We start from the raw sequence: 17,504 nt of genomic DNA, 5'->3' as shown, positions 1-17,504 counted from the left end.
AATGCATTTTCTCCGTCTTAAGTCGTCTTCTTTAATAACTAGTTTAGCTTCATTGAATTTCATGAGGTGTCCAACATCGTCTCTATGTTGAACACATGCGTTTTTGCGGTCATCATTTCTGTAAGCATTTTTGTGTTCTGCTATTCTAATGTCCAGAGTTCTGGCTGTTTCCCCTGGCTGTTTCCCCCCCCCCCCCCCCTACCAACCAGTGATGGTATGGTGATGACCGCAAAAACGCATGTGTTCAACAGGGATGATGTTGGACACCTCATGAAATTCAATGAAGCTAAACTAGTGATTAAAGAATATGACTTAAGACGGAGAAAATGCATTGAAGCTGCACTAATCACTATCAGTAACACTATAAAGCAAAAATCCGGTAGTTACAGTATTTCAAAATTACTAATCAAGAGGACATTACCCATCCTGGGAACTGCTGTTACATGATGTCAGCAGGTCCCTCTCTAGCCTCACCTCCTTAGTTTCACTACTACTACGCGTCACTTCACCTGACTCCTGCCACTATATATATGCATTTTCTTAGTTTTCTCTGTATTAGGACTGAAGAAGCCACTCGTGGCGAAACGTTTCCTTTAATAAATGTCCTGAACTGTACATAAGTGTCTTTTTCCACACACAGTAAGTTGTTAACGACACCTCGGGTCGTCCGGGTTCATACGGTCCCAGCGCCGCACCAGCCCTTTATTCCAGCAATAACAATAACGTGTGGAGAAACAAAAGCTACTAAGCAATCTGTAAACACAGCTATAAAATTATTCCATCTCAGTGTATACGTAGTAAAGATAGAAGAGGAAGAACTGTGAGATTCTCCAGAGGAAAATAAGAAGGAATTTGTAGCTTGAAAAGAGATAGAACCCAAAGGAATGGGTCTCATTGAGGTCGCCCAGAACTTTACAGCGATCGTATGTGGGTCAGATGTTTTAATTTATAATAATAGGTAAGTGATAGATTGTATGTATTCTTAAGGGACGTGCCTTGATGCCAGTCAGGGGCTCTTGATACAAGGAATTGCACCTATCTTGGATCAAACCTGATTTGAATTTAGTCTCCCTAATTTGAATTTGATTGTCTCTGGTTTGACTCGCTCTTATTTGAATTTAAATTTGATTCCCTCCTATTCCCAGGCATTAAGATAAGATAAGATAAGATTTCGTTCGGATTTTTAACCCCGGAGGGTTAGCCACCCAGGATAACCCAAGAAAGTCAGTGCGTCATCGAGGACTGTCTAACTTATTTCCATTGGGGTCCTTAATCTTGTCCCCCAGGATGCGACCCACACCAGTCGACTAACACCCAGGTGCCTATTTGCTGCTAGGTGAACAGGACAACAGGTGTAAGGAAACGTGTCGAAATGGTTCCACCCGCCGGGAATCGAACCCTGGCCCTCCGTGTGTGAAGCGGGAGCTTTAGCCACCAGGCCACCAGGCCACCTGTGACCCCTACAGGTTTACCACTCCCCCATGATTATTATAATAATTTTCACATTATATATATATATATATATAACATATACATATATATATATATATATATATATATATATATATATATATATATATATATATATATATATATATATATATATATAATATATATATATATATATATATATATATATATATATATATATATATATATATATATATTTATTTGCATTGTGACAAGGACCCCAATGGAAATAAGTCACTTTAGCTGTCTTATTTGTGTTATGCTAGGTAATTTACATTATGATAATTGTACTTATGTGTGCCCGGGCCTAAAGAAACTTACTTAATATGTATGATAGTTCATATAAATATTTTTGTTATATATATTGTAAACAATTTAGGGTTGTTATGCAAGTTCAGTCATTATGTACTTTTTTACTGCGACAGAACCTCATCAACGTGACACACTAATCACAACATAACAATATTCACAACACAGGAAACTTTTATCTGTCACAGAAATTGTTATTGACATTGGCCATAATAACTGAATACAGTGGACCCCCGCATAACGATTACCTCCGAATGCGACCAATTATGTAAGTGTATTTATGTAAGTGCGTTTGTACGTGTATGTTTGGGGGTCTTAAATGGACTAATCTACTTCACAATATTTCTTATGGGAACAAATTCGGTCAGTACTGGCACCTGAACATACTTCTGGAGTGAAAAAATATCGTTAACCGGGGGTCCACTGTAATAATAATGTATTGTTTCAGCAGTGGTGTATCAGTCTATTCCATTCTTCACTGTCTGGTGCCTGAACTTAAGTTTTCCACGTTCTACACTGACCTTCCTCCAACCCATAACTTCAGGTTTGGTCATGTGAACCAAATATCACTTCAACAAAATATTCTTCAACATAACTCTTGTCGGTGCTAACCATTACTCCCTTCATTATTATTTTTTGTCGTTTTTACTTGGATTAGACAATTTTATGTAAGTTTGTCCTGAAATTGTGGTGCCCCTCAGTGGCCACCTAGTGGGTACCACCGACCCTGCCCAAAGCAGTCGGCTAACACCCAGGTACCTACTTACTGCTTGGTGAACAGGAGCAACAGGTATAAGGAAACGTGCCCTTTATCTCCATTCATTCTGAGGTCAGATCTGGGTATTTACATTGTTAATCAAGGGTGCTACCACTGAGCTATGACCCATATGTATATGTACAATCTCCCCAGAAAAAAATCTTTGCCACGAAATGTGAAAAACGTTTTGATGCCAATTGAGTACCAAACCATTTTTTTGTTTACAACAGTATTAAGAAAATGAATTAGAAAAAGCCATATGTCTGTCATACCTCTGATTCAGATAAACATTACACGGAAGTGCAGTGCTCTCTCAGTAACCCACAGACCATGTAAGAGGGAGGTGGCATCACTCTCATAATCACCCCTTTTGCCCTACATGACTGTCTACTTTTTGCCACCATCTGTAGCTGTTCTTTTCAATCATATGTGTTGATATAGGCTTCATATGAGTGTTAAAGCTTGTATCATCACTATCCTGGACAAGGGGCTCCCCATGAAGGATATTTCGCCCTAAAGTCTATCCGGAACCTCAGCAGAGCTGCAAGAAACCTGTTTTGTGGCACTACTCCCATGAAGAAGAAAGGGTACAGGAAGCCTCAGAAGACCAACCCACACACTGATGATCTATTGAAAATGGAAGTTAGGTTAAGTCTTACAGTTACTGCTCTGGAGAAGTGGCTGTGTATGCTCTGGAGCATTGCCTGAAATAGGATCTGAGGATGCCATGTTGAAGGGCTGCCAAGAAACTTCTTATCACAGAGAGTATGTGCAAGCTTCAACTTGCTGTTTGTGACAGGCACAAAGAATAGACCACAGATGACTGGAGGAACATCATGTTCAATGGTGATGAATCTATTTTTTTGTGCCATCAGGAATGTTTCAAAGTGAATTCATCATCCAAATGTAAGTAAGTAAGTTTATTTAGGCACAGTTACACATAAGTACAATTATCATACATACTGTAAATTACCTAGGATAACCCAAAAAAGTCAAAGTGACTTATTTCTATTGGGGTCCTTGTAAGTGACTCTTCAAGGTAGTCAAACACATTTCCAAGGTCATGGTGTGGAGGTGTTCCAGTAATAATGGTGGCCATGGTGGTTTTTATTTCCTGTTATAGGGTTAGATGATGAGTGGAGAGAAATATTTACAAGTTCTTGATGGGGAACTTCTTACTCATTACTACCATCTTCATGGCACCATCACCTTTGTGCATGAAGGAGCCCCCAACCATGATGGCAAGAAGATCAAAAATTAGTTGAGACAGCATGAAATTCATTTTGTAGTGACTAGGGAACAGCCTGGAACTCAGTGCTGTTGAAAGTGTTTGGCAGTTGTTTAAATCCAAGGAAACACAGCACCAGTTTTCCAGCATCAGATCCAGTATTTCATGGATGTGATTTAATTCTGGAAATTAAGTGATCCTTCACCAGAAAATATTAAACAAGTAATGAAAACAAAATGTCAGATGACTAAATGTTGGTTTCTGTACTTTTAGTTTTTTAATAAAGGTCATTAAACTGTTTTTATTACTTAAATTTTCTTTTGCAGCAAATATGACTTTTTTTACGGAGACTGTATAGATGCATGTTACTGTATGTGCAAGCATACAGCGGGCTCTGCTTTACAGTGCTTTGCTTTATGGCATTTTGCTAATACATCAGTTTCCAGTTATACCCATCCTTCATTGAAGATAGACTGAGGGCCCTGAATCTGCACTCTCTAGAAAGGCATAGAATTAGGGGGATATGATTGAGGTGTATAAATGGAAAACAGGAATAAATAAATGGAATGTAAATAGCGTGCTAAAAATATCTAGCCAAGACAGGACTCGAAGCAGTGGTTTTAAGTTGGAAAAATTCGGATTCAGGAGAAGGCTATAGGAAAGCACTGGTTTGGTAATAGAGTTGTGGATGAGTAGAACAAACTCCCAAGTACCGTCATAAAAGCTAAGACGTTGTGTAGTTTTAAAAATAGGTCGGATAAATACATGAGTGGGTGTGGATGGGTGTAAGTTGGACCTGACTAACTTGTGCTGATAGGTCTGATGCCATGCTTCTTAAGTGGATGTGATCTGGCCTGACTAGGTGGGTCATTGGTTTAACCCTTTGACTGTTTACGCTGTATATATACAGTGGACCCCCGCATACCGTTGGCATCACATAACGTTAAATCCGCATACCGATACATTTTATCGCTAAGATTTTGCCTCGCATACCGCTAAAAAACCCGCTCAACGCTATTCGTCCGAGACGCGTCTAATGTGCAGCCTGAGCCAGCCTCACATGTTCCGCCGGTGGCATTGTTTACCAGCCAGCCTCCGCGGTAACATCCAGGCATACAATCGGAACATTTCGTATTATTACAGTGTTTTTGGTGATTTTATCTGCAAAATAAGTGACCATGGGCCCCAAGAAAGCTTCTAGTGCCAACCCTACAGGAATAAGGGTGAGAATTACTATAGAGATGAAGAGAGATCATTGCTAAGTATGAAAGTGGAATGCATGTCTCTGAGCTGGCCAGGTTGTATAGTAAACCCCAATCAACCATCGCTACTATTGTGTCCAAGAAAACGGCAATCAAGGAAGCTGTTCTTGCCAAAGGTTCAACTGTGTTTTCGAAACAGAGATCGCAAGTGATAGAAGATGTTGAGACTCTTATTGGTGTGGATAAATGAAAAACAGATAGCAGGAGATAGCATCTCTCAAGTGATCATAAGTGAAAAGGCTAGGAAGTTGCATGAGGATTTAATTAAAAAAATGCCTGCAACTAGTGATGATGTGAGTGAATTTAAGGCCAGCAAAGGTTGGTTTGAGAGATTTAAGAAGCGTAGTGGCATACATAGTGTGATAAGGCATGGTGAGGCTGCCAGTTTGGACCACAAAGCAGCTGAAAAATATGTGCATGAATTCAAGGAGTACATAGACAGTGAAGGACTGAAACCTGAACAAGTGTTTAATTGTGATGAAACAGGCCTGTTCTGGAAGAAAATGCCAAGCAGGACCTACATTACTCAGGAGGAAAAGGCACTCCCAGGACATAAGCCTATGAAAGACAGGCTTACTCTGTTAATGTGTTCCAATGCTAGTGGTGATTGCAAAGTGAAGCCTTTATTAGTGTATCACTCTGAAACTCCCAGAGCGTTCAGGCAAAAGAATATCCTCAAGGCTAATTTGTGTGTGCTGTGGAGGGCAAACAGTAAGGCATGGGTCACTAGGGACTTTTTCTATGACTGGTTACACCAAGCATTTGCCCCCAATGTGAAAAATTACCTAACTGAAAAGAAATTAGACCTTAAGTGCCTCCTGGTGTTAGACAATGCCCCTGGTCATCCTACAGACGTGGCAGAGCGACTTTGTGGGGACATGAGCTTCATTAAGGTGAAGTTTTTGCCTCCTAATACCACTCTTCTCCTGCAGCCCATGGACCAGCAGGTTATAGCAAACTTCAAAAAACTGTACACAAAAGCTCTGTTTGAAAGGTGCTTTGTAGTGACCTCAGAAACTCAATTGACTCTAAGAGAGTTTTGGAGAGAGCACTTTAATATCCTCAATTGTGTAAACCTTATAGGTAAGGCTTGGGAGGGAGTGACTAAGAGGACCTTGAACTCTGCTTGGAAGAAACTGTGGCCAGAATGTGTAGACCAAAGGGATTTTGAAGGCTAACCCTGGGAATCCTATGCCAGTTGAGGAATCCATTGTGGCATTGGGGAAGTCCTTGGGGTTGAAGGTTAGTGAGGATGATGTGGAAGAGTTGGTGGAGGAGGACAATGACGAACTAACCACTGATAAGATGCTAGATCATCTTCATCAGCATGAGGCCAGACCTGAGGAAACTGCTTCGGAGGAGAAGAGAGAGAAATTGAAGAAGTTGCCTACTTCAAAGATTAAGGAAATGTGTGCAATGTGGCTTAAAGTGCAAACCTTTTTTAATGACAATCACCCTAACACAGCTATTGCAAGCCGTGCTGGTGACTATTACACTGACAATGTTGTGAAACACTTTAGGAAAGTCATAAAGGAACGGGAGGTACAGGCCTCTATGGACAGATTTGTTGTGCGACAGAAGTCCAGTGACTCTGAAGCTGGTCCTAGTGGCATTAAAAGAAGAAGGGAAGTAACCCCGGAAAAGGACTTGACACCTCAAGTCTTAATGGAAGGGGATTCCCCTTCTAAACACTAAGACTCTCTCCTCCTCCCATCCCATCAATCATCACCAGATCTTCAATAAAGGTAAGTGTCATGTTACTGTGCATGTCTTTTTCAGTTTGTGTGTATTAAAATTAATATTTCATGTGGTAAATTTTTTTTTTTCATACTTTGGGGTGTCTTGCACGGATTAATTTGATTTCCACTATTTCATATGGGGAAAATTCATTCGCATAACGATAATTTCGCATAACAATGAGCTCTCAGGAACTGATTAATATCGTTATGCGGGGGTCCACTGTACGTCTTACGCACCACTGTTTCTGACGTATTTATACACATAAATTCTAGCGGCTTCAAATCAAGCAGGAGAAAGCTGGTAGGCCCACATGTGGGAGAATGGGTCTCCATGGTAAGTGTGCACCATATAAAAAAAATCGGGGAGCCAGTGGTGCATTGTGGGAATGCCATTTCAGTTGTCCTTTTTCAGCATGTTTAGCGGTAAGAAATATGTGACTCCCCAGCAAATCTGGGACTCTTCTCTTCCCAAGTGATGCTCTAATGCAGATGGAAGTGTCAGTGAAGATCAATTTCATGATTTTGAGGAGTTTGAGACCAAAAGCAATGGAGGAGGATGAGGAAGAAGAGGAGGAAGAGGAGAAGAAGAGGAGGAAGAGGAAGAGGAGGAGGAGAAGAGGAGGAGGAAGAGGAGGAGGAAGAGGAAGAGGAGAAGAGGAAAAGGAGGAGAAGAGGAGGAGGAGGAAGAGGAAAAGGAGGAGAAGAGGAGGAGGAAGAGGAAGAGGAGAAGAGCAGGAGGAGGAGGAAGAGGAGGAGGAGGAGGAAGAAGAAGAAGAAGAAGAAGATGTAATAATATTGTTCCCTTGAAGCAAGAAAAAAAAAGTCCACCCCATGACAGTGACAAGATAAAGGGAGATAACATCTGATAAGAGCTGACTTTGATGAGCGTAAACGAGGGTGGAGCTGATAAGGAAAGATTAGATGACCATCGCCCTCCCTTTGTTTTTGCTGGTACACAAACATTTCTGTCTGTCTATTTGTCTGTCTGTCAAGCTCCCTGTCTATCGGTCTAGCTCTCTGTCTCAGAGAGAGCCACAAGACTACGTCGTCAGGAAAGTATGAAGGAAGGAATGATGACACGCGACCATTTACCTAGGATAACTACATAACACAACTGCCTGCTAATACTTTGAAGAAAACTGCTCAGACGAGGTGTTTTGTCTTTGCACATAAAAAAAAAGTCCACAAAAATGCACACTGTGTACACTGGTTTTATGTGTGAGGAGTGTAAAACACCATTGTGTATGACACCATGTTTTATGTGTGAGGAGTGTAAAACCATGTTTTATGTGTGAGGAGTGTAAAACACCATTGTGTATGAAAACATGTTTGAAAACATGTTTCAAAGAGTTCCACAAGCTGCAGAACTTCTAGGAATATGTTCGGTCACTATACATTGGTATATATATTATAGAACAATAGTAATAAAAAAATTTTTGTATTGTTTGTTTTTGTAAACAAGTTTTGTAAACAATATATTGATAATTATGTTTGTGTGCTTATTGTGTTGTATACAACGAATGTATATATGTACATTGCACCTTACTTTGGTCTCATAGGCCACAAGTTATGTGAAAAAATAAAATAGTGAAAAAGACAAAAAAAAATTCAAATACAAGTAAACTAAAGTTTACCAGGTGAGCGGCAGTCGCCGCTGTTGCCATACGCGGCTCATTTTCTGCAAACTTCACAGCTCTATATCTCGGTAAGTACTGATGACAAAAAATTTTTTTTGGGACTAAAACACTCAGAAAAATAATCTTAACATTTTCATAAGAAAAAATAATTTTTTTTTTCGAATATTTTGCGACATAGAATGACAGTTTCAGATAGGGGCCTGCGACAGTCAAAGGGTTTTAAGCTGGGAGGTGACTTGAACCTGCCTCACATAGGCCAGTAGGCCTGCTGCAGTGTTCTTCCTTCTTATGTTCTTATTAGCAATATATTTTTTTAATGTTTCTTGTATGGGTGCACAAAACTTAAACATGTGCAGTACAGATGTGCAAAATGCCTGATTACAAACAGGAACTGTAAATATCTATACATAAAATGATTATCAAGGGTTCCTTACAAAAAATATTTTTTAAGTTGTATGTATTTTAAAGTTTTTAAAACAAATTTTTTACCTGAAACTTTAGCTATATTTATTTTAACCCGTAAATGGTCCAAACGTATATATATGTTTTTTCAACATTTGAAGGTATGTAAAAAAAAGTAGATTTTTTTTTTTTACATTTGAAAATGTGTAAAAAAAACTTTGATCTACTTTTTTTTTTTTTTGTTATATTTGAAAATATGGAAAAAAAAAAACGTAGATCTACTTTTGTAGCACTACACATGTGAACGTAGATCTGCTTGGACCGTTTATGGGTTAAAGCTTCTAAAACATTTTTTTTTTTTTTCCAGAAACTAGCTACATGTATTTTAAAGTTTCTAAAAATAATTTTTTTTTTTTTTTCAGAAATTCTAAAAATCAAAAACTTGATCCAGTCAGTGATAATGAAAATCACGAGAACTCGAAGGTTAAAATTCTCAACCAGGACAGCATCGATGAAAAGCACAAAAACTCGAAGACTCAGATAAATGATCCATTCAGAAAGTATGAATCATTCAATGTCAGTGAAAATCAGAAGGCCAAAGAAGGGAACAGTAATGGTGGAAGCAGCAATAAGACCAAGTAAGATAAATATTATAGCTAATAATTGAATAAAAATAATAAAGCCAGATAACATATTTCAAGTTATTTATCTCAGGAGGGTTATTATTCAAGGATAGCAGGAGAGTTATCCAAAGATAACAGGTTATTATCCAAGTACTGTATAACAACAGAGTTATTATCCAAGGATAACAGGAGGGTTATTATCTATGGATAACAGGATTATTTCTTTTTTTTTTTTTACACAGCCATCTCTTACCAAGGCAGGATGACCTGAAAATGAAGAAACCAAAGTTTTTTTTTCTTTTATATTTAGTAATTTATACAGAAGAAGGGGTTACTAGCCCCTTTCTCCCGGCATTTTAGTTGCACATGGCTTACGGAGGAAGGCTTCTTTTCTGCTTGCCTATGGAGGTGAAAGTAAATAAATAAGAACTAGACCTATTAATTAAGAAAAGAGAAGAACACTCAGATGAGTATGTATGCATATAAGTAGAAGTAGCAAGCTATACCTGTTATCTTGCATGTTTATGAGGCAGAAAGAAAGGACTAAAGCGATTCTACCATCATGTAAAATAATTACAGGTTTCCATTTCACACTGATTTAACAGGATGGTAGTACCTCCCTGGGTGATTGCTGTCTACCAACCTACATACTATTAAATACATCAGTAGATCTACCAGCCTACTACTAAATGTATCAGCAGGTCTATTAACTTGCTACTAAATGTACTAATAGGTCTATAAACATACTACAGTGGACCCCCGCATAACGATTACCTCTGAATGCGACCAATTATGTTAGTGTATTTATGTAAGTGCGTTTGTACGTGTATGTTTGGGGGTCTGAAATGGACTAATCTACTTCACAATATTCCTTATGGGAATAAATTCGGTCAGTACTGGCACCTGAACATACTTATGGAGTGAAAAAATATCGTTAACCGGGGGTCCACTGTACTGTACTAAGCATAAATATAGGTAATATGCATTTAACTAACCTAGAGTAATAAGTATTTCACAGGTGGTGACACTTAAAGCATGCAAAAACAACGTAGATGATAATAATAATAACATTTTTTTTTTCATTAACACATCGGCTGCTTCCCACCAAGGCAGGGTGGCCCGAAAAAGAAAAACTTTCATCATCATTCACTCCATCACTGTCTTGCCAGAGGTGTGCTTACACTACAGTTATAAAACTGCAACATTAACACCCCTCCTTCAAAGTGCAAGCACTGTAATAATAATATCAATAATAATTATAATAATAATAATAATATTTTATTTCAGCATGATACACTGTAGAGAGATGGGTGACAGGTATGCATGCAGAAAACCCCCTTGGTATGCAGAGCATTTTGGGCAAACTTAAGCCTACTTTAAGACTAAAATGCAATAACAGATTGATTGTCGATGGACAATCAATATATATATATATATATATATATATATATATATATATATATATATATATATATATATATATATATATATATATATATATATATATAGATATATATATATATATATATATATATATCCTAGGTAGTAGGTTGGTAGACAGCAACCGCCCAGGGAGGTACTACCGTCCTGCCAAGTGAGTGTAAAACGAAAGCCTGTAATTGTTTTACATGATGGTAGGATTGCTGGTGTCTTTTGTCTGTCTCATAAATATGCAAGATTACAGGTAAGTCTTGCTACTTCTACTTACACTTAGGTCACACTAAACATACATGTACAAGCATATATATACACACCCCTCTGGGTTTTCTTCTATTTTCTTTCTAATTCTTGTTCTTGTTTATTTCCTCTTATCTCCATGGGGAAGTGGAACAGAATTCTTCCTCTGTAAGCCATGCGTGTCGTAAGAGGCGACTAAAATGCCGGGAGCAAGGGGCTAGTAACCCCTTCTCCTGTATATATTACTAAATTTAAAAGGAGAAACTTCAGTTTTCTCTTTTGGGCCACCCCACCTCAGTGGGATACGGCTGGTACGTTGAAAGAAGAAGAATATATATATATATATATATATATATATATTATTTTTTTATTTTTTTTTTTATTATCACACTGGCCGATTCCCACCAAGGCAGGGTGGCCCGAAAAAGAAAAACTTTCACCATCATTCACTCCATCACTGTCTTGCCAGAAGGGTGCTTTACACTACAGTTTTTAAACTGCAACATTATTATTTATTTATTTATTATATTTTATTATTTTTTTTTTAACAAGTCGGCCGTCTCCCACCGAGGCAGGGGGACCCAAAAAAGAAAGAAAATACTTTCATCATCATTCAACACTTTCACCACACTCACACATTATCACTGTTTTTGCAGAGGTGCTCAGAATACAACAGTTTAGAAGCATACACATATAAAGATACACAACATATCCCTCCAAACTGCCAATATCCCAAACCCCTCCTTTAACCCTTTGAGGGTCGACAGGCCCTCTCCGAAACTCGTTCTCAGGGTCGGCCAAATTTAAAAAAAAAAAAAAATTATTTTCTCTTATGAAAAGATAGAGAATCTTTTCCCGATCATAACGACACCAAAAGTTTGAAATTTGATAGAAAACTTACGGAATTATGCTCTCGCAAAGTTAGCGGTCTCGGCGATGTTTACGGATCGGCGATTTTGCCCACTTTGAGCCCCATTTTCGGCCAATTTCACTGTACTAGTCGACAAAAAACATGAATATTTCGCTAGAACTCCATTTTTTCTATCGAATGGGTGCAAGAAACCACCCATTTATAAATTCAACTATCCAGTACAGTGGTCAGAATTTAGCAATTTTGCCAATTTCACACAAATTTCAAAAGATGGCAATTTCGGAATAGGGCCCAGAATAAACAAGAAAGACATTCCTGGCACTAAAATGACATTTCCTCTAGTCATTAGTCACGTCTCAAGGCCCCTCTTATATTCTTTTGCTTTCCACTTTGAATTTTTATTCTCACAAAAAATATAAGATTTACTGTTATGCAGACTACTGCATTAGTGTAAAAAATGGTATAAATATTATTGGTGCACTTGTGAAAGAATATTAGACTCACCAGTTGACGTGTATTGCACGCTTGGCACGATTTGTTTACTTTTGAAGTTTGGTAAAAATCGAACATTTCTGCTACTTTGAGCTCAATTTCAAGGCACCTTTCATTGTAAAACCAGTCAAAATCATCTCAATTTCAGTAATATGTCTTCCATTCTATAAAATGAGACCAAGAAAACTAGAATACAACAATAAATACTATACGAAAATACACTGCAAAGTCGCTGATTTATTAAAAAAAAATGGAAAAAGTTTTTTTTTTCTCATTATGCACCGTGTGCTGCAGGATTTTTTTTAGACTGTGCACACTGACCACATAGACCCATTCTTTCATATGAAGGCCTACCAGCTTTCTCCCACTAGATTTGAGGTCGCTAGAATTTATGAGTACTAGTACGTCAAAAACCCCTACGCGTAAGACGTACTAGTACGACGAAAACCCTCAAAGGGTTAAAGTGCAGGCATTGTACTTCCCATTTCCAGGACTCAAGTCCGACTATATGAAAATAACCGGTTTCCCTTAATCCCTTCACTAAATATTACCCTCCTCACACTCCAACAGATCGTCAGGTCCCAAGTACCATTCGTCTCCATTCACTCCTATCTAACACGCTCATGCACACTTGCTGGAAGCCCAAGCCCCTTGCCCACAAAACCTCCTTTACCCCCTCTCACATCCCTGTCTAAGACCTACTTTTACCGGGAAGTAGTCTCCCTCTCTTCTACACACCCTAACCTGAGCCTCACTATCCTCATAAAAACTCTCTACAGCATTTAATAACTTACCACCTATTCCATATACTTGCAACATCTGCCACATTGCTCCTCTATCCACTCTATCATATGCCTTTTCTAAATCCATAAATGCAATAAAAACTTCCCTACCTTTATCTAAATACTGTTCACATATATGCTTCAATGTAAACACTTGATCTACACATCCCCTACCCACTCTCTCCTTGCTCATCCGCAATCCTACATTCTGTCTTACCTCTAATTCTTTCAATTATAACCCTACCGTACACTTTTCCTGGTATACTCAGTAAACTTATTCCTCTATAATTTTTACAGTCTCTTTTGTCCCCTTTCCCTTTATATAAAGGGACTATACATGCTCTCCGCCAATCCCTAGGTACCTTCCCCTCTTTCATACATTTATTAAACAAAAGTACCAACCACTCCAACACTATATCCCCCCCTGATTTTATATATATATATATATATATATATATATATATATATATATATATATATATATATATATATATATATATATATATATATATATATATATATATATACAGTGGACCCCCACATAACGATTACCTCCAAATGCGACCAATTATGTAAGTGTATTTATGTAAGTGCGTTTGTACGTGTATGTTTGGGGGTCTGAAAGGAATAATCTACTTCACAATATTCCTTATGGGAATAAATTCGGTCAGTACTGGCACCTGAACATACTTATGGAGTGAAAAAATATCGTTAACTGGGGGTCCACTGTATATATATATATATACAGTGGACCCCCGCATAACGGACGCCTTGCATAGCGGACAATCCGCATAGCGGACGCTTTGATCGCTAAAATTTTGCCCCGCATAGTGGACAAAAACCCGCTCAGCGGCCTTCGTCCGAGACGCGTCCAATGTGTGGCCTGAGCCACGCTCACATGTTCCGCGGGTGGCATTGTTTACCAGCCAGCCTCCGCGGTAACATCCAAGCATACAATCGGAACATTTTGTATTATTACAGTGTTTTTGGTGATTATTTTCTGGAAAATAAGTGACCATGGGCCCCAAGAAAGCTTCTAGTGCCAACCCTACAGCAATAAGGGTGAGAATTACTATGGAGATGAAGAAAAAGATCATTGATAAGTATGAAAGTGGAGTGTGTGTCTCCGAGCTGGCCAGGTTGTATAATAAACCCCAATCAACCATCGCTACTATTGGTGGTACAGCTGCTGCTGCTGCTGCTGTATCACCGTCAGCTGCTGCTGCACTGTCAGCTGCTGCTGCTGTACCACCGTCAGCTGCTCCTGCTGCTGTAGTACCGTCTGCTGCTGCTGTAGCATCATCTGCTGCTGCTGTAGCATCGTCTGTTGCTGCTGTTCCACAGTCAGCTGCTGCTGCTGCTGTAGCATCGTCTGCTGCTGCTGCTGCTGTAGCATCGTCTGCTGCTGCTGTAACATCGTCAGTTGCTGCTGTAGCATCGTCTGCTGCTGCTGTAGCATCGTCTGTTGCTGCTGTAGCATCGTCTGCTGCTGCTGCTGCTGTAGCATCGTCTGTTGCTGCTGTTCCACCGTCAGCTGCTGCTGCTGCTGTAGCATCGTCTGCTGCTGCTGCTGCTGTAGCATCGTCTGTTGCTGCTGTAACATCGTCAGTTGCTGCTGTAGCATCGTCTGCTGCTGCTGTAGCATCGTCTGTTGCTGCTCTAGCATCGTCTGCTGCTGCTGTAGCATCGTCTGCTGCTGCTGTAACATCGTCAGCTGCTGCTGCTGCTGCTGTAGCACCGTTGTTGTTGTGGCTTATTGAGAATACCAAGAAACAATTAACCCCAGAGGATTTGCCACCCAGGATAGCCCAAAAAAGTCAGTGTCATCGAAGACTGTCTAACTTATTTCCATTGGGGTCCTTAATCTTGTCTCCCAGGATGCAACCCACACCAGTCGACTAACACCCAGGTGAACAGGGAAAATGCCTGGAACTATTGCTCATATTGGTGAATTTAGAGCCAGCAAAGGTTGGTTTGAGAGATTTAAGAATCGTAGTGACATACACAGTGTGATAAGGCCTGTTCTGGAAGAAAATGCCAAACAGGACCTACAGTACTCAGGAGGAAAAGGCACTCCCAGGACACAGTGTCTCATCAGTCATTGCTGCATCTTCAATAAAGGTAAGTGTCATTTATTCTTCATTTAGTAGAGTAGTACATGCACAATATATATTGTGCATGTACTACTCTACTATTGTGCATGTATCCTTCTCTTTGTGTGTAGGAAAATGTATATTTCATGTGGTAAAATTTTTTTTTTCAAACTTTTGGGTGTCTTGCACAGATTAATTTGATTTCCATTATTTCTTATGGGGAAAATTCATTCGCATAGCGAACATTTCGCATAACAGCCAGCCCTCTTGCACGGATTAAGGTCGCTATGCGGGGGTCCACTGTATATATATATATATATATATATATATATATATATATATATACATATATATATATATATATATATATATATATATATATATATATATATATATATATGTATATATATATATATATTTATATATATTTATATATACACACACACACACACACACACACACACACACACACACACGCACACACACACACACATACACACAGATATTAGGAAGTATTTCTTCAGTCATAGAGTTGTCAGGCAGTGGAATAGCCTAGAAAATGACGTAGTGGAGGCAGGAACCATACACAGTTTTAAGACGAGGTTTGATAAAGCTCATGGAGCGGGGAGAGAGAGGGCCCAGTAGCAACCGGTGAAGAGGCGGGGCCAGGAGCTAAGACTCGACCCCTGCAACCACAAATAGGTGAGTACAAATATGTGAGTACACACACACACACACACACACACACACACACACACACACACACACACACACACACACACACACACACACACACACACACACACACACACACACACACACACACACACACACACACACACACACACACTCTTACTCTCTCACTCTCTCACTCTCTCACTCTCTCACTCTCACTCTCTCACTCTCACTCACTCTCTCTCACTCTCTTACTCTCACTCTCTCACTTTCTCTCTCTCACTCACTCTCTCACTCTCACTCACTCTCACTCACTCTCTCACTCTCACTCATTCTCTCACTCATTCTCTCACTCTCTCACTCTCTCACTCTCTCACTCTCACACACTCTCTCTCTCTCTCTCTCTCTCTCTCTCTCTCTCTCTCTCTTTAGATAGTACATTGGTAGACAGCAACCACCCAGGGAGGTACTACTGTCATGCCAAGCGAGTGTAAAACGGAAACCTGTAATTGTTTTAAACGATGGTAGGATTTGCTGGTGTCTTTTTTTTCTGTCTCATACACATGCAAGATTTCAGGTACGTCTTGCTACTTCTACTTACACTTAGGTCACACTACACATACATGTACAAGCATATATGTATATACACACCCCTCTGGGTTTTCTTCTATTTTCTTTCAGGTTCTTGTTCTTGTTTATTTCCTCTTACCTCATTGGGGAAGTGGAACAGAATTCTTCCTCCATAAGCCATGCCGGGAGCAAGGGGCTAGTAACCTCTTCTGTATATATTACTAAGTGTAAAAGGAGAAACTTTTGTTTTTCCTTTAGGGCCACCCAGCCTCGGTGGGATGCGGCCAGTGTGTTGAAAGAAAGAAAGATATATATATATGGTCTCTAAGGGGTCATAAACAAAAATTTAGGAATAGATGATAGTTCATGTGGCTGTCCTAATTGGGGAACAGTTTGTTGTGGAGTACTGTACAGGATGCTATATGTTTTATAATATATAAATGACCCACGTTGAGCAGTAAAGAAAAAATGTGAAGATTTCTGGTGCACTTCAGACCCTCCTCAGGCATTGACAAGGTTCTCAAGTACACTGACAATATTTGTGTTCTTTCCTGTACTGTTGAATATGGGTTATTTGTATATATGCACAGTAGGTATTACCCATATGGTCAGTGTATCATTTACAGTAACCTCTCTTATGAAGCTCCTCTACACAGTGCGATTATTTTGTAAATGAGATTAAAAACAATAAGTTCAATATTGGGTGCAGTTATTCAGTCACATTCATTAAAAAATTACACTATATATAGAAGCTTTATAAGAGCGTTGGCTTCATTCAGTTTGATAAATTAGATACATGTGCTACACTTGGGGATCTTTATTGTGGAAATGTTTTACCACACAGTGGTTTCATCGGTCTGATATAGAGAAGAATGGTTGAAGATCAGAAGGAGTTTGAGGTAATCAGTCCCTCTGCC

The 17,504-nt window shown here is 39.2% G+C and overlaps 1 protein-coding gene across 6 annotated transcripts in view; it reads left to right on the top strand.

Moving 5' to 3' along the window:
* Nucleotides 1-685: 685 nt before the first annotated feature.
* LOC128703229 (tRNA (guanine-N(7)-)-methyltransferase non-catalytic subunit WDR4) overlaps nt 686-17,504 on the top strand; it is a 79,496-nt gene continuing 62,677 nt past the window's right edge. For 4 of the 6 annotated variants that reach the window (XM_053797831.2, XM_053797829.2, XM_053797828.2 and 1 more), the window contains exons 1-2: nt 689-958; nt 9,227-9,442. In XM_053797831.2, the coding sequence (XP_053653806.2) occupies nt 885-958; nt 9,227-9,442 (290 nt within the window). In that variant the 5' untranslated portion in view covers nt 689-884. Of the gene's footprint in view, nt 959-9,226; nt 9,443-17,504 lie in introns of all 6 variants that reach the window. The other 2 variants (XM_053797832.2, XM_053797830.2) reach the window with 2 other exon arrangements.

This window comes from Cherax quadricarinatus, chromosome 85 (assembly GCF_038502225.1).
Source record: "Cherax quadricarinatus isolate ZL_2023a chromosome 85, ASM3850222v1, whole genome shotgun sequence".
Taxonomy (NCBI): Eukaryota; Metazoa; Arthropoda; class Malacostraca; order Decapoda; family Parastacidae; genus Cherax; species Cherax quadricarinatus.
The sequence above is the reverse complement of the archived record's forward strand: the minus strand, read 5'-3'. Positions and strand labels throughout refer to the sequence as shown.